Below are 23,322 nucleotides of genomic sequence, written 5' to 3'. Positions count from 1 at the left end.
CAGTGGGTTAACTGTCAGCCTACCGGGGAACGGTGGGTTAACTGTCAGTCTACCGGGGAACAGTGGGTTAACTGTCAGCCTACCGGGGAACAGTGGGTTAACTGTCAGCCTACCGGGGAACAGTGGGTTAACTGTCAGCCTACCGGGGAACAGTGGGTTAACTGTCAGCCTACCGGGGAACAGTGGGTTAACTGTCAGCCTACCGGGGAACAGTGGGTTAACTGTCAGCCTACCGGGGAACAGTGGGTTAACTGTCAGCCTACCGGGGAACGGTGGGTTAACTGTCAGCCTACTGGGGAACAGTGGGTTAACTGGTCTAGGAACAGTGGATTAACTGGTCTAGGAACAGTGGGTTAACTGGTCTAGGAACAGTGGGTTAACTGGTCTAGGAACAGTGGGTTAACTGTCAGCCTACCGGGGAACAGTGGGTTAACTGTCAGCCTACCGGGGAACGGTGGGTTAACTGGTCTAGGAACAGTGGGTTAACTGGTCTAGGAACAGTGGGTTAACTGGTCTAGGAACAGTGGGTTAACTGGTCTAGGAACAGTGGGTTAACTGTCAGTCTACCAGGGAACAGTGGGTTAACTGTCAGTCTACTGGGGAACAGTGGGTTAACTGGTCTAGGAACAGTGGGTTAACTGTCAGTCTACTGGGGAACAGTGGGTTAACTGTCAGCCTACCGGGGAACGGTGGGTTAACTGGTCTAGGAACAGTGGGTTAACTGGTCTAGGAACAGTGGGTTAACTGGTCTAGGAACAGTGGGTTAACTGGTCTAGGAACAGTGGGTTAACTGGTCTAGGAACAGTGGGTTAACTGTCAGCCTACCGGGGAACAGTGGGTTAACTGGTCTAGGAACAGTGGGTTAACTGTCAGTCTACTGGGGAACAGTGGGTTAACTGTCAGTCTACTGGGGAACAGTGGGTTAACTGGTCAGGAACAGTGGGTTAACTGTCAGCCTACCAGGGAACAGTGGGTTAACTGGTCTAGGAACAGTGGGTTAACTGTCAGTCTACCAGGGAACGGTGGGTTAACTGTCAGTCTACTGGGGAACAGTGTGTTAACTGGCAGCCTACCGGGGAACGATGGGTTAACTGCCTCGTTCAGGGGCAGAACGACAGATTTTCACCTTGTCAGCTCGGGGGATTCAATCTAGCAGCCTTACAGTTAACTAGTCCAACGCTCTAACCACCTGATTACATTGCACTCCACGAGGAGCCTGCCTGTTACGCCAATGCAGTAAGCCAAGGTATGTAAGTTGCTAGCTAGCATTAAACTTATCTTATAAAAATCAATCAATCATAATCACTAGTTAACTACACATGGTTGATGATATTACTAGTTTATCTAGTTAACTACACATGGTTGATGATATTACTAGTTTATCTAGCGTGTGCTGCGTTGCATATAATCGATGCAGTGCGTATCGTTGCTCCAACGTGTACCTAACCATAAACATCAATGCCTTTCTTAAAACCAATACACAGAAGTATATATTTTTAAACCTGCATATTTAGCTAAAAGAAATCCAGGTTAGCAGGCAATATTAACCAGGTGAAATTGTGTCACTTCTCTTGCGTTCATTGGACGCAGAGTCAGGGTATATGCAACAGTTTGGGCTGCCTAATTTCCCTGAATTTTACGTAATTATGACATAACATTGAAGGTTGTGCAATGTAACAGGAATATTTAGACTTATGGATGCCACCCGTTAGATAAAATACAGAACGGTTCCGTATTTCACTAAAAGAATAAACGTTTTGTTTTCGAGATGATAGTTTCCGGATTGGACCATATTAATGACCTAAGGCTCGTATTTCTGTGTGTTATTATGTTATAACTAAGTCTATGATTTGATAGAGCAGTCAGTCTGAGCGATGGTAGGCACCAGCAGGCTCGTAAGCATTCATTCAAACAGCACTTTCCTCCGTTTTGCCAGCAGCTCTGCTGTTTATGACTTCAAGCCTATCAACTCCTGAGATGAGGCTGGTGTAACCGATGTGAAATGGCTAGCTAGTTAGCGGGGTGCGCGCTAATAGCATTTCAAACGTCACTCGCTCTGAGACTTGGAGTGGTTGTTCCCCTTGCTCTGCGTGGGTAACGCTGCTTCGAGGGTGGCTGTTGTCGATGTGTTCCTGGTTCGAGCCCAGGTAGGAGCGAAGAGAGGGACGGAAGCTATACTGTTACACTGGCAATACTAAAGTGCCTATTAGAACATCCAATAGTCAACGGTTAATGAAATACAAATGGTATAGAGAGAAATAGTCCTATAATTCCTATAATAACTACAACTTAAAACTTCTTACGTGGGAATATTGAAGACTCATGTTAAAAGGAACCACCAGCTTTCATTTGTTCTCATGTTCTGAGCAAGGAACTTAAACGTTAGCTTTCTTACATGGCACATATTGCACTTTTACTTTCTTCTCCAACACTTTGTTTTTGCATTATTTAAACCAAATTGATCATGTTTCATTATTTATTTGAGGCTAAATAGATTTTATTGATGTATTATATCAAGTTAAAATAAGTGTTCGTTCAGTATTGTTGTAATTGTCATTTAAAATAAAAATCGGCCGATTAATCGGTATCGTCTTTTTTGGTCCTCCAATAATTGGTATCGGCGTTGAAAAATTATAATCGGTCGACCTCTAGTTTGTGTGTGTGTAGTGGGTATAGTGTGTGTGTGTGTGTGTGTGTGTGTAATGGGTATAGTGTGTGTGTGTAGTGGGTATAGTGTGTGTGTGTGTGTGTGTGTGTGTAATGGGTATAGTGTGTGTGTAGTGGGTATAGTGTGTGTGTGTGTGTGTGTGTGTGTAGTGGGTATAGTGTGTGTGTGTAGTGGGTATAGTGTGTGTGTGTAGTGGGTATAGTGTGTGTGTGTGTGTGTAGTGGGTATAGTGTGTGTGTGTAGTGGGTATAGTGTGTGTGTGTAATGGGTATAGTGTGTGTGTGTGTGTGTGTGTGTAATGGGTATAGTGTGTGTGTGTGTGTGTGTGTAATGGGTATAGTGTGTGTGTGTGTGTGTGTAATGGGTATAGTGTGTGTGTGTGTGTGTGTAATGGGTATAGTGTGTGTGTGTGTGTGTAATGGGTATAGTGTGTGTGTGTGTGTAATGGGTATAGTGTGTGTGTGTGTGTAATGGGTATAGTGTGTGTGTGTGTGTAATGGGTATAGTGTGTGTGTGTGTGTGTGTAATGGGTATAGTGTGTGTGTGTGTGTGTGTGTAATGGGTATAGTGTGTGTGTGTGTGTGTGTAATGGGTATAGTGTGTGTGTGTGTGTGTGTGTGTTATGAGTATAGTGTGTGTGTGTGTGTGTGTGTGTAATGGGTATAGTGTGTGTGTGTGTGTGTGTGTGTAATGGGTATAGTGTGTGTGTGTGTGTGTAATGGGTATAGTGTGTGTGTGTGTGTAATGGGTATAGTGTGTGTGTGTGTGTAATGGGTATAGTGTGTGTGTGTGTGTGTGTAATGGGTATAGTGTGTGTGTGTGTGTGTAGTGGGTATAGTGTGTGTGTGTGTGTTGTGGGTATAGTGTGTGTGTGTGTGTGTGTGTGTGTAGTGGGTATAGTGTGTGTGTGTGTGTGTGTGTGTGTAATGGGTATAGTGTGTGTGTGTGTGTGTGTAATGGGTATAGTGTGTGTGTGTGTGTGTGTAATGGGTATAGTGTGTGTGTGTGTGTGTGTAATGGGTATAGTGTGTGTGTGTGTGTAATGGGTATAGTGTGTGTGTGTGTGTAATGGGTATAGTGTGTGTGTGTGTGTGTAATGGGTATAGTGTGTGTGTGTGTGTGTGTAATGGGTATAGTGTGTGTGTGTGTGTGTGTGTGTAATGAGTATAGTGTGTGTGTGTGTGTGTGTGTAATGGGTATAGTGTGTGTGTGTGTGTGTGTAATGGGTATAGTGTGTGTGTGTGTGTGTAATGGGTATAGTGTGTGTGTGTGTGTAATGGGTATAGTGTGTGTGTGTGTGTGTAATGGGTATAGTGTGTGTGTGTGTGTGTAATGGGTATAGTGTGTGTGTGTGTGTGTAGTGGGTATAGTGTGTGTGTGTGTGTGTGTAGTGGGTATAGTGTGTGTGTGTGTGCTGTGGGTATAGTGTGTGTGTGTGTGTGTGTGTAGTGGGTATAGTGTGTGTGTAGTGCGTATAGTGTGTGTGTGTAGTGGGTATAGTGTGTGTGTGTGTGTAGTGGGTATAGTGTGTGTGTAATGGGTATAGTGTGTGTGTGTGTGTGTGTGTGTGTGTGTGTGTGTGTAATGGGTATAGTGTGTGTGTGTGTGTAATGGGTATAGTGTGTGTGTGTAGTGGGTATAGTGTGTGTGTGTGTGTGTAATGGGTATAGTGTGTGTGTGTGTGTGTAATGGGTATAGTGTGTGTGTGTGTGTGTAATGGGTATAGTGTGTGTGTGTGTTATGGGTATAGTGTGTGTGTGTGTGTGTGTGTAATGGGTATAGTGTGTGTGTGTGTGTGTGTGTAATGGGTATAGTGTGTGTGTGTGTAATGGGTATAGTGTGTGTGTGTGTAATGGGTATAGTGTGTGTGTGTGTGTAATGGGTATAGTGTGTGTGTGTGTGTAATGGGTATAGTGTGTGTGTAATGGGTATAGTGTGTGTGTGTGTGTAATGGGTATAGTGTGTGTGTGTGTGTGTAATGGGTATAGTGTGTGTGTGTGTGTAATGGGTATAGTGTGTGTGTGTGTGTGTGTGTGTGTGTGTGTGTGTGTGTGTGTGTGTGTGTGTGTGTGTGTGTGTGTTATGGGTATAGTGTGTGTGTGTGTAATGGGTATAGTGTGTGTGTGTGTGTGTGTGTGTGTGTAATGGGTGTACCGTAGGGGGTGTGTAGTGGGTATAGTGGATATAGTGTGTATAGTGGGTGTGTAGTGGGTATAGTGGATATAGTGTGTGTGTGGTGTGTATAGTGGGTATAGTGGGTGTACCGTAGTGGGTATAGTGGGTGTACCGTAGTGGGTATAGTGGGTGTACCGTAGTGGGTATAGTGGATGTACCGTAGTGGGTATAGTGGGTGTACCGTAGTGGGTATAGTGGGTGTGTAGGGGGTATAGTGGGTGTGTAGGGGGTATAGTGGGTGTGTAGGGGGTATAGTGGGTGTACCGTAGTGGGTATAGTGGGTGTACCGTAGGTGGTGTGTAGTGGGTGTACCGTAGTGGGTATAGTGGGTGTACCGTAGTGGGTATAGTGGGTGTACCGTAGTGGGTATAGTGGGTGTACCGTAGGGGGTATAGTGGGTGTACCGTAGGGGGTATAGTGGGTGTACCGTAGGGGGTATAGTGGGTGTACCGTAGTGGGTATAGTGGGTGTAACGTAGTGGGTATAGTGGGTGTACCGTAGTGGGTATAGTGGGTGTACCGTAGTGGGTATAGTGGGTGTACCGTAGGTGGTGTGTAGTGGGTATAGTGGGTGTACCGTAGGGGGTATAGTGGGTGTACCGTAGGGGGTATAGTGGGTGTACCGTAAGGGGTATAGTGGGTGTACCGTAAGGGGTATAGTGGGTGTACCGTAGTGGGTATAGTGGGTGTGTAGTGGGTATAGTGGGTGTACCGTAAGGGGTATAGTGGGTGTACCGTAGGTGGTGTGTAGTGGGTATAGGGGGTATAGTGGGTGTACCGTAGGGGGTATAGGGGGTGTGTAGTGGGTATTGTGGGTGTGTAGGGGGTATAGTGAGTGTACCGTACTGGGTATAGGGGGTGTGTAGTGGGTATAGTGGGTGTGTAGTGGGTATAGTGGGTGTTTAGTGGGTATACCGTAAGGGGTATAGTGGGTGTACCGTAGTGGGTATAGGGGGTGTGTAGTGGGTATTGTGGGTGTGTAGGGGGTATAGTGAGTGTACCGTACTGGGTATAGGGGGTGTGTAGTGGGTATAGTGGGTGTGTAGTGGGTATAGTGGGTGTTTAGTGGGTATAGTGGGTGTACCGTAGGGGGTGTAGTGGGTATAGGGGGTGTGTAGTGGGTATAGGGGGTGTGTAGTGGGTATAGGGGGTGTGTAGTGGGTATACCGTTGTGGGTATAGGGGGTGTACCGTAGGGGGTGTGTAGTGGGTATAGGGGGTGTGTAGTGGGTATAGTGGGTGTACCGTAGGGGGTAAAGGGGGTGTGTAGTGGGTATAGTGGGTGTACCGTAGTGGGTAAAGGGGGTGTGTAGTGGGTATAGTGGGTGTACCGTAGGGGGTATAGTGGGTATACCGTAGGGGGTATAGTGGGTGTACCGTAGTGGGTATAGGGGGTGTGTAGTGGGTATAGTGGGTGTACCGTAGGGGGTATAGGGGGTGTGTAGTGGGTATAGTGGATGTGTAGTGGGTATAGTGGGTGTACCGTAGGGGGTATAGTGGGTGTACCGTAGGGGGTAAAAGGGGTGTGTAGTGGGTATAGTGGGTGTACCGTAGGGGGTAAAAGGGGTGTGTAGTGGGTATAGTGGGTGTACCGTAGGGGGTATAGTGGGTGTACCGTAGGGGGTAAAAGGGGTGTGTAGTGGGTATAGTGGGTGTACCGTAGGGGGTAAAAGGGGTGTGTAGTGGGTATTGTGGGTGTACCGTAGTGGGTATAGTGGGTGTACCGTAGTGGGTATAGGGGGTGTGTAGTGGGTATAGGGGGTGTACGGTAGGTGGTGTGTAGTGAGTTAGTGGGTGTACCGTAGTGGGTATAGGGGGTGTGTAGTGGGTATAGTGGGTGTACGGTAGGTGGTGTGTAGTGAGTATAGTGGGTGTACCGTAGTGAGTATAGTGGGTGTACCGTAGTGGGTATAGTGGAGGTACCGTAGTGGCTATAGTGGGTGTACCGTAGTTGGTGTGTAGTGGGTATAGTGGGTGTACCGTAGTGGGTATAGGGGGTGTACCGTAGTGGGTATAGGGGGTGTGTAGTGGGTATAGTGGGTGTACCGTAGTGGGTATAGGGGGTGTGTAGTGGGTATAGTGGGTGTACCGTAGGGGGTATAGGGGGTGTGTAGTGGGTATAGTGGGTGTACCGTAGGGGGTATAGGGGGTGTGTAGTGGGTATAGTGGGTGTACCGTAGTTGGTGTGTAGTGGGTATAGTGGGTGTACCGTAGTGGGTATAGGGGGTGTGTAGTGGGTATAGTGGGTGTACCGTAGTGGGTATAGTGGGTGTACCGTAGGGGGTATAGGGGGTGTGTAGTGGGTATAGTGGGTGTGTAGTGGGTATAGTGGGTGTACCGTAGGGGGTATAGGGGGTGTGTAGTGGGTATAGTGGGTGTACCGTAGGGGGTATAGGGGGTGTGTAGTGGGTATAGTGGGTGTGTAGTGGGTATAGTGGGTGTACCGTAGTGGGTATAGGGGGTGTGTAGTGGGTATAGTGGGTGTACCGTAGTGGGTATAGGGGGTGTGTAGTGGGTATAGTGGGTGTACCGTAGGGGGTATAGTGGGTGTGTAGTGGGTATAGTGGGTGTACCGTAGTGGGTATAGTGGGTGTACCGTAGTGGGTATAGGGGGTGTGTAGTGGGTATAGTGGGTGTACCGTAGGGGGTAAAAGGGGTGTGTAGTGGGTATAGTGGGTGTACCGTAGGGGGTAAAAGGGGTGTGTAGTGGGTATAGTGGGTGTACCGTAGGGGGTATAGTGGGTGTACCGTAGGGGGTAAAAGGGGTGTGTAGTGGGTATAGTGGGTGTACCGTAGGGGGTAAAAGGGGTGTGTAGTGGGTATAGTGGGTGTACCGTAGGGGGTAAAAGGGGTGTGTAGTGGGTATAGTGGGTGTACCGTAGGGGGTAAAAGGGGTGTGTAGTGGGTATAGTGGGTGTACCGTAGTTGGTGTGTAGTGGGTATAGTGGGTGTACCGTAGTGAGTATAGTGGGTGTACCGTAGTGGGTATAGTGGAGGTACCGTAGTGGCTATAGTGGGTGTACCGTAGTTGGTGTGTAGTGGGTATAGTGGGTGTACCGTAGTGGGTATAGGGGGTGTGTAGTGGGTATAGTGGGTGTACCGTAGTGGGTATAGTGGGTGTACCGTAGTGGGTATAGTGGAGGTACCGTAGTGGCTATAGTGGGTGTACCGTAGTTGGTGTGTAGTGGGTATAGTGGGTGTACCGTAGTGGGTATAGGGGGTGTGTAGTGGGTATAGTGGGTGTACCGTAGTGGGTATAGGGGGTGTGTAGTGGGTATAGTGGGTGTGTAGTGGGTATAGGGGGTGTGTAGTGGGTATAGGGGGTGTGTAGTGGGTATAGTGGGTGTACCGTAGTGGGTATAGGGGGTGTGTAGTGGGTATAGTGGGTGTACCGTAGGGGGATCCCGACAGCCAGATGGGCGGTGCTCCTTGACGGGGCATCCAGTGGTGAGAGGTCAGGGGGGAGGGGTCGTGGGGCCAGCGGGCGGAGCCTCCAGTCACCATGAGGTTAGAGGTCAGGGCGCTGGACACCAGGGGGGGATGCATCTGCGTGAACTCTGCCAGCTCCTTACTCTCTCTGGACACACACACACACACACACACACACACTAATTTAAAAACATCTAATTCATAACACTCTTTATATCCATCCTTGATAGGGAATGATAGAGTACACACATTACATGGACTAGAGAATCAACACAACCAGGGAATCAACTCCTAACCCCAACCAGGGAATCGACTCCTAACCCCAACCAGGGAATCGACTCCTAACCCCACCGGGGAATCGACTCCTAACCCCACCGGGGAATCGACTCCTAACCCCACCGGGGAATCGACTCCTAACCCCACCGGGGAATCGACTCCTAACCCCACCGGGGAATCGACTCCTAACCCCACCGGGGAATCGACTCCTAACCCCACCGGGGAATCGACTCCTAACCCCACCGGGGAATCGACTCCTAACCCCACCGGGGAATCAACTCCTAACCCCACCAGGGAATCAACTCCTAACCCCACCAGGGAATCAACTCCTAACCCCACCAGGGAATCAACTCCTAACCCCACCAGGGAATCAACTCCTAACCCAACCAGGGAATCAACTCCTAACCCCACCAGGGAATCAACTCCTAACCCCACCAGGGAATCAACTCCTAACCCCACCAGGGAATCAACTCCTAACCCCACCAGGGAATCAACTCCTAACCCCACCAGGGAATCAACTCCTAACCCCACCAGGGAATCAACTCCTAACCCCACCAGGGAATCAACTCCTAACCCAACCAGAGAATCAACTCCTAACCCAACCAGAGAATCAACTCCTAACCCAACCAGAGAATCAACTCCTAACCCAACCAGAGAATCAACTCCTAACCCAACCAGAGAATCAACTCCTAACCCAACCAGGGAATCAACTCCTAACCCAACCAGGGAATCAACTCCTAACCCAACCAGGGAATCAACTCCTAACCCAACCAGGGAATCAACTCCTAACCCAACCAGGGAATCAACTCCTAACCCAACCAGGGAATCAACTCCTAACCCAACCAGGGAATCAACTCCTAACCCCACCAGGGAATCAACTCCTAACCCCACCAGGGAATCAACGAACAGGTTATATGAATAATATCTACAGTTTCCTAACAGGTTATATGAATAATATCTACAGTTTCCTAACAGGTTATATGAATAATATCTACAGTTTCCTAACAGGTTATATGAATAATATCTACAGTTTCCTAACAGGTTATATGACCAGGGAATCAACTCCACCAGGGAATCAACTCCACCAGGGAATCAACTCCACCAGGGAATCAACGAACAGGTTATATGAATAATATTTACAGTTTCCTAACAGGTTATATGAATAATATCTACAGTTTCCTAACAGGTTGCAGGTCAGAAAATGTGACAGACTGTGTTCACTGCAGCCTTTCGTAAAGGTGAGTCGTTGGTCACGCCCCCTAACCTGAGCAACTTCTCCTGCTCCAGGCACCCCAGTCTATCGCCACGGTGACGGGCTCGCTCGTCCCCCCGCTCCTCGTCTGTTTGGACGACAGAATAGAACACAGTGATCCATAATGCACTGCTTCAATAACAGTAGATTTGGTGATATCCTGGTATTTTAAAAAATACACTAAAATATCAAATGCAACATACAACAATTACCCGACTTACAGTTCATACGGAAAATCGGTCAATTTAAATAAATGAATTAGGCCGTAATCTATGGATTTCACATGACTGGGAATACAGATATGCATCTGTTGGACGACCAATTAGATATCAGGAAATGGTGGAGAAAAAGGGGATAAAAGTAACAAAAATAAATAAATAAATATATATTATAATTACAGAAACATAAGAAATATATATATATTTTTTTAAATACAAACTTGAGAAAATGTGTGTCATTGTGTTGTGTGACAAAACTGCACATTTTTAGAGTGACCTTTTATTGTCCCCAGCACAAGGTGCACCTGTGTAATGATCATGCGTGTTTTAATCAGCTTCTTGATATGCCACACCTGTCAGGTGGGTGGATTATCTTGGAAAGGGAGAAATGCTCACTAACAGGGATGTAAATAAAAATAAAAATTGCACCAAATTTGAGAGAAAGAAGCTTTTTGTGCGAATGGGGTATTTTATTATTATTATTGTTATTATTTTATTATTTTATTTCGCCTCATGAAACACGGGACCAACACTTTACACGTGGCGTTTATATTTCTGTTCAGTGGGACAAAATTCCGTCTTCATCTATTGTGGCTTCTTAACGTTGGCCTTGAAATAGCTTCATTAATGATGCTGAAGACATATCCGTCAACTTATACTGAAATAGCTTCACTAATGATGGTGAAGACATATCCTTCAACTTATCCTGAAATAGCTTCATTAATGATGGTGAAGACATATCCTTCAACTTATACTAGGTTTTCCAAATAGCCCCCCATACAGCCCCCCCCCCCCTATAGCACTCCCCCATACAGCCCCCCCTATATAGCCCTCACCAAATAGGCCTTATAATAATTTCATTAATGATGGTGAAGACATATCCTTCAACTTATCCTGAAATAGCTTCATTAATGATGCTGAAGACATATCCTTCAACTTATACTGAAATAGCTTCATTAATGATGGTGAAGACATATCTTTCAACTTATACTGAAATAGCTTCATTAATGATGAAAACATATCCTTCACCTTCTACTGAAATAGCTTCACTAATGATGGTGAAGACATATCCTTCAACTTATACTGGGTTTTCCAAATAGCCCCCCGTATAGTAGCCCCATATAGCAGCCCTACACAGCCCCCCCATATAGCCCCCCCCTATAGCCACACCCTATAGCCCCCCCATATAGCAGCCCCATACAACCACACCCTATAGCCCCCCCATATAGCACTCCCCCTATAGCCCCCCCCCCCCTATAGCCCCCCCATATAGCACTCCCCCTATAGCACTACCCCTATAGCCACCCCATATAGCCCCCCCATTTAGCAGCCCAATGCAGCCCCCCCATAGCCACACCCTATAGCCCCCCCATATAGCACTCCTCCTATAGCCCCCAACATAGCCACCTCATATAGCCCCCCCACAGCCCCCCATACAGACCCCTATAGCACCCCCATACAGACCCCCATATAGCCCCTCATACAGCCCCCCATATAGCCCCCCCATACAGACCCTCATATAGCCCCCCCATACAGACCCCCCTATAGCACTCCCCCTATAGCCCCCAACATAGCCACCTCATATAGCCCCCCCCTAGCCCCCCATACAGACCCCTATAGCCCCCCATACAGACCCTCATACAGACCCCCCATAGAGCCCCCCCATAGCCACACCCTATAGCCCCCCCCTATAGGACTCCCACTATAGCCACCTCATATATCCCCCCCCTTTTGACCCCCATACAGCCCCTACCATATAGCCGCCCCCCTATAGCCACCTCATATAGCCCCCCCTATAGCCCCCCCCCCATACAGACCCCCATATAGCCCCCACATGAGAGGCATAATGAGTCATGTGGAAGAACTGTGTAGAACTGTAGGAAGTGTCTTAACTTCTCTGGGACAGGGGGGGGCAGTATTGAGTAGCTTGGATAAAAAGGGTGCCCAGAGTAAACTACCTGCTACTCAGGCCTAAAAGCTAGAATATGCATATAATTAGTAGATTTGGATAGAAAACACTCTGAAGTTTCTAAAACTGTTTGAATGATGTCTGTGAGTATAACAGAACTCATATGGCAGGCAAAAACCTGAGGAAAAAATCCAACCAGGAAGTGGGAAATCTGAGGTTTGTAGTTTTTCAACCCTTTGCCTATCCAAGATACAGTGGAAATGGGGTCATGTTGTACTTCCTAAAGCTTCCACTAGATGTCAACAGTCTTTAGAACCTTGTTTGATGCTTCTACTGTAACGGCGGGGGGAATGAGTCCGTGGTCTGGCAGAGTGCCATGACGTGAGAGTTCACGTGAGAGTTAACTTGCGTTCCATTGCATTTTCTACAGACAAAGGAATTTCATCAACGTTTATTATGAGTATTTCTGTAAATCGATGTGACTCTCTGCAAAATCACCGGATGTTCTGGAAGCAAAACATGACTGAACGTAACGCGCCAATGTAAACTAAGATTTTGGGATATAAATATGAACTTTATCGAACAAAACATACATGTATTGTGTAACATGAAGTCCTATGAGTGTCATCTGATGAAGATCATCAAAGGTTAGTGATTCATTTTTATCTCTATTTCTGCTTTTTGTGACTTTTTTGTGACTATCTTTGGCTGGAAAAATGGCTTGTGTTTTTCTGTGATTAGGTACTGACCTAACATAATCGTTCGGTGTGCTTTCGTCGTAAAGCCTTTTTGAAATCTGACACGTTGGCTGGATTCACAACAAGTGTAGCTTTAAAATTTGGTGTATTGCATGTGTGATTTTAAGAAAGTTAAATTTTTAATAGTGATTTATTTGAATTTGGCGCTCTGCATTTTCACTAGATGTTGGCCATGCGGGACGCTAGCACGTCCCACATATCCCAGAGAGGTTAAATGTAAAAAAAAATAATAATGTTTGTCCCCCCCCCATATCTAAACCCCAGTTGTCCCCTTGGAATAAGATGTAAATAAATAGCCAGTCTCACCTTTAACCCCTGCGTGCGGTACTAGAGGTCTCTGTGAGTTTGTATTGCTACTGTCCCTCTGTCTGGCCACGGCCACAGCTATCCCGACAGGAGGGTGCCGGAGCTCTCCCCCACCCTCGCCTGGCCCCTCGACGCGTCCCAACGCCCGGGTGCTGTCGGGGCGCTCCCGCTCTCTCTTCATCAGCCTCCCACCCGCTCCTCCTCCTCCTCCTCCTCCCCCCTCCAGTCTCATGAACGCCAGCCCTCCGAACGCGGCTTGGTTGTCCGTGTTCTGACCGAAGGACCCCTGCCGTTCAGGTGGGAAGGTCCCGCTGTATTTGATTAGACTCTGCATGGCCGACACCTCTCCTCCTTCTGCTCCCCCCTCGGACCCTCCTCCCCCGCTGCCTCTCCTTCCCCCCACTGGGCGGTACAGGGCTGAGGTGTCCAAGTAGCGCCTCTGTCCCTCCTCTGCCCTCTGGGGTTGGGGCAGAGGGTGGGGGGAATGTGTGCGTCTGTGTTGGGGTGTGTGGGGGTTGGATGGGGGTCTGTTGAGTTCCTGCTGGTTATGGTGTGAGGGTTGGGGTGTGTGGGGGTTGGATGGGGGTCTGTTGAGTTCCTGCTGGTTATGGTGTGAGTGTTGGGGTGTGTGGGGGTTGGATGGGGGTCTGTTGAGTTCCTGCTGGTTATGGTGTGAGGGTTGAACGTGTGTGTGTCTGTGCTGGGAGGCCAGAGCTGCCATATGACTGGTGGCGTAGTTGGCCAATGGGCTGATGGGGTTCCATTTAGGCCCTTCCCCCACCCGCTCCAAGCCCAATCGGATGGCATGTTTTGGAGTGTCCCTGGGGTCCGGGCTGAACCCTGATTGTCTGACGTAACCGTCTCGTTTCAGAGCCGAACCGTTGGAGCAGATCACAGAGCCCTCCTCCCGCTCTCTCTGATTGGACAAATCACCAGGAAGAGAAGCACGACGGTCCAATAGAGTCTTTTCAGGAAACCTCTCTCTCTCGCGTTCTCTCTCCCTCTCCCTTTCTCTCTCCCTCTCCCTTTCTCTCTCCCTCTCCCTTTCTCTCTCCCTCTCCCTTTCTCTCTCCCTCTCTCTCTGTTTGTCGTGTTTGTCCCTGGCCTGCGAAGCGATCTGAATCGGGCCGATCTGCTCATCGTAGACCTCCACAGAAGGCACGTAAGTGGGCGCGCTCACACGCTGTTCCCTGATAGGCTCCCGGTGTGCAGGGTAGGTGGGGCCAGGGAGGAGTCCACCGCTATAGGTAGATTCAGTCTTCCTCAGCCTGTCTGTGTGTGTGGGGGGGCTGGGGTTAGGGCTGGGGGAGCGAATGGGTGTGTCTTCAGTCTCTGGGTAACGCCCAGAAGAGGAGGAGCCCCGGAGGGGGGGAGGAGCAGAGGGGTGGTGGAGGAAAGCCTCTCTTTCTCTCTCTCGGTCTCTGTGGCGTTCTCTCTCTCCACTCCTCCCATCCCGTGTCAGATCTACCACACTGTATGGACGAGACTCCTCTCTCAACCGGTCCCTCTCTCCTCTGTCTCTCTCCTCGCGGTAGGGTCTGTCTCTGCCCCCCTGCTGAGGCTCCTCTCTCTCCCTCTCTCCTCTGTCTCCCTCCTCGCGGTAGGGTCTGTCTCTGTCCGACTCCTGAGGCTCCTCCCTCTCCTCACGGTAGAGTCTGTCTCGATCCCTGCCCCCCTCCTGAGGCTCCTCTCTCTCCTCACGGTAGAGTCTGTCTTGATCCCTGCCCCCCTCCTGAGGCTCCTCTCTATCCTCTCGGTAGAGTCTGTCTCGATCCCTGCCCCCCTCCTGAGGCTCCTCCCTCTCCTCACGGTAGAGTCTGTCTCGATCCCTGCCCCCCTCCTGAGGCGCCTCTCTCTCCCTCTCCTCGCGGCCTCGGTCCCTGCCCCCATCCCGGGAGCTACTCTGGGGGGTGGAGCTGGGGGGGAAGGAGGAGGGTTGGAGGGGCGGCTGGGGTAACGACACTGGCAGGAAGAACCTCTCTGGAACACAAACATCACAAAAACACCACACCCATCAGAACACACCACCACATGCATCAATTTACTGAGTAGAATGTTTAAGGTATATTTCACTGGTCACCCCCAAAGCCAAGACCTCCTTTGGCCGCCTTTCCTTCCAGTTCTCTGCTGCCAATGACTGGAACAAACTGCAAAAATCTCTGAAGCTAGAGACTCATATCTCCCTCACTAACTTTAAGCATCAGCTGTCAGAGCAGCTCACAGATCACTGCACCTGTACATAGCCCATCTGTAAATAGCCCATCTATCTACCTCATCCCCATATTATGTATTTTTTTGCTCATTTGCACCCCAGTATCTCTACTTGCACATTCATCTTCTGCACATCTATCACTCCAGTGTTTATTTGCTAAATTGTAATTATTTTGCCTCTATGGCCTATTTGTTGCCTTAACTCCCTTATCTTACCTCATTTGCACACACTGTATATAGACTTTTCTACTGTATTATTGACTGTATGTTTGTTTATTCCATGTGTAACTCTGTGATGTTGTTTTTGTCGCACTGCTTTGCTTTATCTTGGCCAGGTCGCAGTCGTAAATGAGAACGTGTTCTCATCTGGCCTACCTGGTTAAATAAAAGGTGAAATAAAAAAAAAACACGTTTTATTTATTTATTATCCGTCAGAACAACAACAACAGTAGATCACGTAACAACAGGTCTCCAAAACATCCGAGACGCCACTTTGACGCACCTTGTTTTTGTGTCTCCACCACGTGGAGAAAAAGTGATGTGATCAAAGACCAATAATGACGTGATCAATAATGTCTTTTTATTGGGGCTAAGACAGTCTATTACAAATCAATACTTTGATCTGAAGGCGGTATGGTTTGAAGAGACTGAAATGAGACGGGTATTTCAGCCTGAAGGCAGTATGGTTTGAAGAGACTGAAATGAGACGGGTATTTCAGCCTGAAGGCTGTATGGTTTGAAGAGACTGAAATGAGACGGTATTTCAGCCTGAAGGCAGTATGGTTTGAAGAGACTGAAATGAGACGGTATTTCAGCCTGAAGGCGGTATGGTTTGAAGAGACTGAAATGAGACGGTATTTCAGCCTGAAGGCAGTATGGTTTGAAGAGACTGAAATGAGACGGGTATTTCAGCCTGAAGGCAGTATGGTTTGAAGAGACTGAAATGAGACGGTATTTCAGCCTGAAGGCAGTATGGTTTGAAGAGACTGAAATGAGACGGTTTTTTCAGCCTGAAGGCAGTATGGTTTGAAGAGACTGAAATGAGACGGGTATTTCAGCCTGAAGGCAGTATGGTTTGAAGAGACTGAAATGAGACGGGTATTTCAGCCTGAAGGCAGCATGGTTTGAAGAGACTGAAATGAGATGGGTATTTCAGCCTGAAGGCAGTATGGTTTGAAGAGACTGAAATGAGACGGTATTTCAGCCTGAAGGCAGTATGGTTTGAAGAGACTGAAATGAGACGGTATTTCAGCCTGAAGGCAGTATGGTTTGAAGAGACTGAAATGAGACGGTATTTCAGCCTGAAGGCAGTATGGTTTGAAGAGACTGAAATGAGACGGTATTTCAGCCTGAAGGCAGTATGGTTTGAAGAGAGTGAAGTGAGACGGGTATTTCAGCCTGAAGGCAGAATGGTTTGAAGAGACTGAAATGAGACGGTATTTCAGCCTGAAGGCAGTATGGTTTGAAGAGACTGAAATGAGACGGTATTTCAGCCTGAAGGCAGTATGGTTTGAAGAGACTGAAATGAGACGGGTATTTCAGCCTGAAGGCAGTATGGTTTGAAGAGACTGAAATGAGACGGGTATTTCAGCCTGAAGGCAGTATGGTTTGAAGAGACTGAAATGAGACGGGTATTTCAGCCTGAAGGCAGTATGGTTTGAAGAGACTGAAATGAGACGGGTATTTCAGCCTGAAGGCAGTATGGTTTGAAGAGACTGAAATGAGACGGGTATTTCAGCCTGAAGGCAGTATGGTTTGAAGAGACTGAAATGAGACGGGTATTTCAGCCTGAAGGCAGTATGGTTTGAAGAGACTGAAATGAGACGGTATTTCAGCCTGAAGGCAGTATGGTTTGAAGAGACTGAAATGAGACGGTATTTCAGCCTGAAGGCAGTATGGTTTGAAGAGACTGAAATGAGACGGTATTTCAGCCTGAAGGCAGTATGGTTTGAAGAGACTGAAATGAGACGGTATTTCAGCCTGAAGGCGGTATGGTTTGAAGAGACTGAAATGAGACGGGTATTTCAGCCTGAAGGCAGTATGGTTTGAAGAGACTGAAATGAGACGGGTATTTCAGCCTGAAGGCGGTATGGTTTGAAGAGACTGAAATGAGACGGGTATTTCAGCCTGAAGGCGGTATGGTTTGAAGAGACTGAAATGAGACGGTATTTCAGCCTGAAGGCTGTATGGTTTGAAGAGACTGAAATGAGACGGGTATTTCAGCCTGAAGGCAGTATGGTTTGAAGAGACTGAAATGAGACGGGTATTTCAGCCTGAAGGCAGTATGGTTTGAAGAGACTGAAATGAGACGGTATTTCAGCCTGAAGGCGGTATGGTTTGAAGAGACTGAAATGAGACGGGTATTTCAGCCTGAAGGCGGTATGGTTTGAAGAGACTGAAATGAGACGGTATTTCAGCCTGAAGGCAGTATGGTTTGAAGAGACTGAAATGAGACGGTATTTCAGCCTGAAGGCAGTATGGTTTGAAGAGACTGAAATGAGACGGGTATTTCAGCCTGAAGGCAGCATGGTTTGAAGAGACTGAAATGAGACGGGTATTTCAGCCTGAAGGCAGTTTGGTTTGAAGAGACTGAAATGAGACGGTATTTCAGCCTGAAGGCAGTATGGTTTGAAGAGACTGAAATGAGACGGGTATTTCAGCCTGAAGGCAGTATGGTTTGAAGGGACTGAAATGAGACGGGTATTACAGCCTGAAGGCAGTATGGTTTGAAGAGACTGAAATGAGACGGTATTTCAGCCTGAAGGCGGTATGGTTTGAAGAGACTGAAATGAGACGGGTATTTCAGCCTGAAGGCGGTATGGTTTGAAGAGACTGAAATGAGACGGTATTTCAGCCTGAAGGCAGTATGGTTTGAAGAGACTGAAATGAGACGGTATTTCAGCCTGAAGGCAGTATGGTTTGAAGAGACTGAAATGAGACGGGTATTTCAGCCTGAAGGCAGCATGGTTTGAAGAGACTGAAATGAGATGGGTATTTCAGCCTGAAGGCAGTATGGTTTGAAGAGACTGAAATGAGACGGTATTTCAGCCTGAAGGCAGTATGGTTTGAAGAGACTGAAATGAGACGGGTATTTCAGCCTGAAGGCAGTATGGTTTGAAGGGACTGAAATGAGACGGGTATTACAGCCTGAAGGCAGTATGGTTTGAAGAGACTGAAATGAGACGGTATTTCAGCCTGAAGGCGGTATGGTTTGAAGAGACTGAAATGAGACGGTATTTCAGCCTGAAGGCGGTATGGTTTGAAGAGACTGAAATGAGACGGGTATTTCAGCCTGAAGGCGGTATGGTTTGAAGAGACTGAAATGAGACGGTATTTCAGCCTGAAGGCAGTATGGTTTGAAGAGACTGAAATGAGACGGGTATTTCAGCCTGAAGGCAGTATGGTTTGAAGAGACTGAAATGAGACGGTATTTCAGCCTGAAGGCAGTATGGTTTGAAGAGACTGAAATGAGACGGGTATTTCAGCCTGAAGGCAGTATGGTTTGAAGAGACTGAAATGAGACGGGTATTTCAGCCTGAAGGCAGTATGGTTTGAAGAGACTGAAATGAGACGGTATTTCAGCCTGAAGGCAGTATGGTTTGAAGAGACTGAAATGAGACGGGTATTTCAGCCTGAAGGCAGTATGGTTTGAAGGGACTGAAATGAGACGGTATTTCAGCCTGAAGGCAGTATGGTTTGAAGAGACTGAAATGAGACGGGTATTTCAGCCTGAAGGCAGTATGGTTTGAAGAGACTGAAATGAGACGGTATTTCAGCCTGAAGGCAGTATGGTTTGAAGAGACTGAAATGAGACGGTATTTCAGCCTGAAGGCAGTATGGTTTGAAGAGACTGAAATGAGACGGTATTTCAGCCTGAAGGCAGTATGGTTTGAAGAGACTGAAATGAGACGGGTATTTCAGTCTGAAGGCAGTATGGTTTGAAGAGACTGAAATGAGACGGTATTTCAGCCTGAAGGCAGTATGGTTTGAAGAGACTGAAATGAGACGGGTATTTCAGCCTGAAGGCAGTATGGTTTGAAGAGACTGAAATGAGACGGTATTTCAGCCTGAAGGCAGTATGGTTTGAAGAGACTGAAATGAGACGGGTATTTCAGCCTGAAGGCAGTATGGTTTGAAGAGACTGAAATGAGTTGGGTATTTCAGCCTGAAGGCAGTATGGTTTGAAGAGACTGAAATGAGACGGGTATTTCAGCCTGAAGGCAGTATGGTTTGAAGAGACTGAAATGAGACGGTATTTCAGCCTGAAGGCAGTATGGTTTGAAGAGACTGAAATGAGACGGGTATTTCAGCCTGAAGGCAGTATGGTTTGAAGAGACTGAAATGAGACGGGTATTTCAGCCTGAAGGCAGTATGGTTTGAAGAGACTGAAATGAGACGGGTATTTCAGCCTGAAGGCGGTATGGTTTGAAGAGACTGAAATGAGACGGTATTTCAGCCTGAAGGCAGTATGGTTTGAAGAGACTGAAATGAGACGGGTATTTCAGCCTGAAGGCAGCATGGTTTGAAGAGACTGAAATGAGATGGGTATTTCAGCCTGAAGGCAGTATGGTTTGAAGAGACTGAAATGAGACGGTATTTCAGCCTGAAGGCAGTATGGTTTGAAGAGACTGAAATGAGACGGGTATTTCAGCCTGAAGGCAGTATGGTTTGAAGGGACTGAAATGAGACGGGTATTACAGCCTGAAGGCAGTATGGTTTGAAGAGACTGAAATGAGACGGTATTTCAGCCTGAAGGCGGTATGGTTTGAAGAGACTGAAATGAGACGGTATTTCAGCCTGAAGGCGGTATGGTTTGAAGAGACTGAAATGAGACGGGTATTTCAGCCTGAAGGCGGTATGGTTTGAAGAGACTGAAATGAGACGGTATTTCAGCCTGAAGGCAGTATGGTTTGAAGAGACTGAAATGAGACGGGTATTTCAGCCTGAAGGCAGTATGGTTTGAAGAGACTGAAATGAGACGGTATTTCAGCCTGAAGGCAGTATGGTTTGAAGAGACTGAAATGAGACGGGTATTTCAGCCTGAAGGCAGTATGGTTTGAAGAGACTGAAATGAGACGGGTATTTCAGCCTGAAGGCAGTATGGTTTGAAGAGACTGAAATGAGACGGTATTTCAGCCTGAAGGCAGTATGGTTTGAAGAGACTGAAATGAGACGGGTATTTCAGCCTGAAGGCAGTATGGTTTGAAGGGACTGAAATGAGACGGTATTTCAGCCTGAAGGCAGTATGGTTTGAAGAGACTGAAATGAGACGGGTATTTCAGCCTGAAGGCAGTATGGTTTGAAGAGACTGAAATGAGACGGTATTTCAGCCTGAAGGCAGTATGGTTTGAAGAGACTGAAATGAGACGGTATTTCAGCCTGAAGGCAGTATGGTTTGAAGAGACTGAAATGAGACGGGTATTTCAGTCTGAAGGCAGTATGGTTTGAAGAGACTGAAATGAGACGGTATTTCAGCCTGAAGGCAGTATGGTTTGAAGAGACTGAAATGAGACGGGTATTTCAGCCTGAAGGCAGTATGGTTTGAAGAGACTGAAATGAGACGGTATTTCAGCCTGAAGGCAGTATGGTTTGAAGAGACTGAAATGAGACGGGTATTTCAGCCTGAAGGCAGTATGGTTTGAAGAGACTGAAATGAGTTGGGTATTTCAGCCTGAAGGCAGTATGGTTTGAAGAGACTGAAATGAGACGGGTATTTCAGCCTGAAGGCAGTATGGTTTGAAGAGACTGAAATGAGACGGTATTTCAGCCTGAAGGCAGTATGGTTTGAAGAGACTGAAATGAGACGGGTATTTCAGCCTGAAGGCAGTATGGTTTGAAGAGACTGAAATGAGACGGGTATTTCAGCCTGAAGGCAGTATGGTTTGAAGAGACTGAAATGAGACGGGTATTTCAGCCTGAAGGCGGTATGGTTTGAAGAGACTGAAATGAGACGGTATTTCAGCCTGAAGGCGGTATGGTTTGAAGAGACTGAAATGAGACGGTATTTCAGCCTGAAGGCAGTATGGTTTGAAGAGACTGAAATGAGACGGTATTTCAGCCTGAAGGCAGTATGGTTTGAAGAGACTGAAATGAGACGGGTATTTCAGCCTGAAGGCAGTATGGTTTGAAGAGACTGAAATGAGACGGTATTTCAGCCTGAAGGCAGTGTGGTTTGAAGAGACTGAAATGAGACGGTATTTCAGCCTGAAGGCAGTATGGTTTGAAGAGACTGAAATGAGACGGGTATTTCAGCCTGAAGGCAGTATGGTTTGAAGAGACTGAAATGAGACGGTATTTCAGCCTGAAGGCAGTATGGTTTGAAGAGACTGAAATGAGACGGGTATTTCAGCCTGAAGGCAGTATGGTTTGAAGAGACTGAAATGAGACGGGTATTTCAGCCTGAAGGCAGTATGGTTTGAAGAGACTGAAATGAGACGGGTATTTCAGCCTGAAGGCAGTATGGTTTGAAGAGACTGAAATGAGACGGGTATTTCAGCCTGAAGGCAGTATGGTTTGAAGAGACTGAAATGAGACGGGTATTTCAGCCTGAAGGCAGTATGGTTTTTAGAGACTGAAATGAGACGGGTATTTCAGCCTGAAGGCAGTATGGTTTGAAGAGACTGAAATGAGACGGTATTTCAGCCTGAAGGCAGTATGGTTTGAAGAGACTGAAATGAGACGGTATTTCAGCCTGAAGGCAGTATGGTTTGAAGAGACTGAAATGAGACGGTATTTCAGCCTGAAGGCAGTATGGTTTGAAGAGACTGAAATGAGACGGTATTTCAGCCTGAAGGCGGTATGGTTTGAAGAGACTGAAATGAGACGGGTATTTCAGCCTGAAGGCAGTATGGTTTGAAGAGACTGAAATGAGACGGGTATTGAAGGCAGTATGGTTTGAAGAGACTGAAATGAGACGGTATTTCAGCCTGAAGGCAGTATGGTTTGAAGAGACTGAAATGAGACGGGTATTTCAGCCTGAAGGCGGTATGGTTTGAAGAGACTGAAATGAGACGGTATTTCAGCCTGAAGGCAGTATGGTTTGAAGAGACTGAAATGAGACGGTATTTCAGCCTGAAGGCAGTATGGTTTGAAGAGACTGAAATGAGACGGGTATTTCAGCCTGAAGGCAGTATGGTTTGAAGAGACTGAAATGAGACGGGTATTACAGCCTGAAGGCAGTATGGTTTGAAGAGACTGAAATGAGACGGTATTTCAGCCTGAAGGCGGTATGGTTTGAAGAGACTGAAATGAGACGGGTATTTCAGCCTGAAGGCGGTATGGTTTGAAGAGACTGAAATGAGACGGTATTTCAGCCTGAAGGCAGTATGGTTTGAAGAGACTGAAATGAGACGGTATTTCAGCCTGAAGGCAGTATGGTTTGAAGAGACTGAAATGAGACGGGTATTTCAGCCTGAAGGCGGTATGGTTTGAAGAGACTGAAATGAGACGGTATTTCAGCCTGAAGGCGGTATGGTTTGAAGAGAGTGAATATTTTGGGTCTCGTAGTGCGGTATAGAAGTGGTAGTGTGTACTGACCTTGGTGTGGTGCGTTGTAGAGGTGGTGGTGCTGAGCCAAGCCCAGCGAGGGGGGAGGAGGCTCCAGGTTACCCAGGGGGAGGTGGTAGGGGCTGGGGTACAGACCGCCTGGGAGAGGGGCGTAGCCTGGAGGAGCAACAACACACATCAGCTGGGTAGCTGCTGGGACAGAGCGAAATACCTGTACTCCTTAGGAGGTGGGAACCCCAGGAATGGATACTAGTGACCCCTGACCTGTAGACACTCCCCAGGAATGGATACTACTGACCCCTGACCTGTAGACACACCCCAGGAATGGATACTACTGACCTCTGACCTGTAGACACACCCCAGGAATGGATACTACTGACCCCTGACCTGTAGACACACCCCAGGAATGGATACTACTGACCCCTGACCTGTAGACACACCCCAGGAATGAATACTACTGACCTCTGACCTGTAGACACACCCCAGGAATGGATACTACTGACCTCTGACCTGTAGACACACCCCAGGAATGGATACAACTGACCTCTGACCTGTAGACACACCCCAGGAATGGATACTACTGACCTCTGACCTGTAGACACACCCCAGGAATGGA

General features: G+C 47.5%; 1 protein-coding gene across 8 annotated transcripts in view; it reads right to left on the bottom strand.

Moving 5' to 3' along the window:
• LOC129833736 (trinucleotide repeat-containing gene 18 protein-like) overlaps positions 1–23,322 on the bottom strand; it is a 74,210-nt gene that overhangs the window by 4,735 nt on the left and 46,153 nt on the right. For all 8 annotated transcript variants that reach the window (XM_055898520.1, XM_055898518.1, XM_055898523.1 and 5 more), the window contains 4 exons: positions 22,737–22,862; positions 12,990–14,969; positions 9,811–9,886; positions 8,234–8,418 (listed from right to left, as the gene is read on the bottom strand). In XM_055898520.1, coding sequence (XP_055754495.1) covers positions 8,234–8,418; positions 9,811–9,886; positions 12,990–14,969; positions 22,737–22,862 — 2,367 coding nt within the window. The remainder of the gene's footprint in view (positions 1–8,233; positions 8,419–9,810; positions 9,887–12,989; positions 14,970–22,736; positions 22,863–23,322) is intronic.

This window comes from Salvelinus fontinalis, chromosome 34, assembly GCF_029448725.1.
Source record: "Salvelinus fontinalis isolate EN_2023a chromosome 34, ASM2944872v1, whole genome shotgun sequence".
Taxonomy (NCBI): Eukaryota; Metazoa; Chordata; class Actinopteri; order Salmoniformes; family Salmonidae; genus Salvelinus; species Salvelinus fontinalis.
Note: the sequence above shows the minus strand (reverse complement) of the source record. Positions and strands in the feature narration are given on the sequence as shown.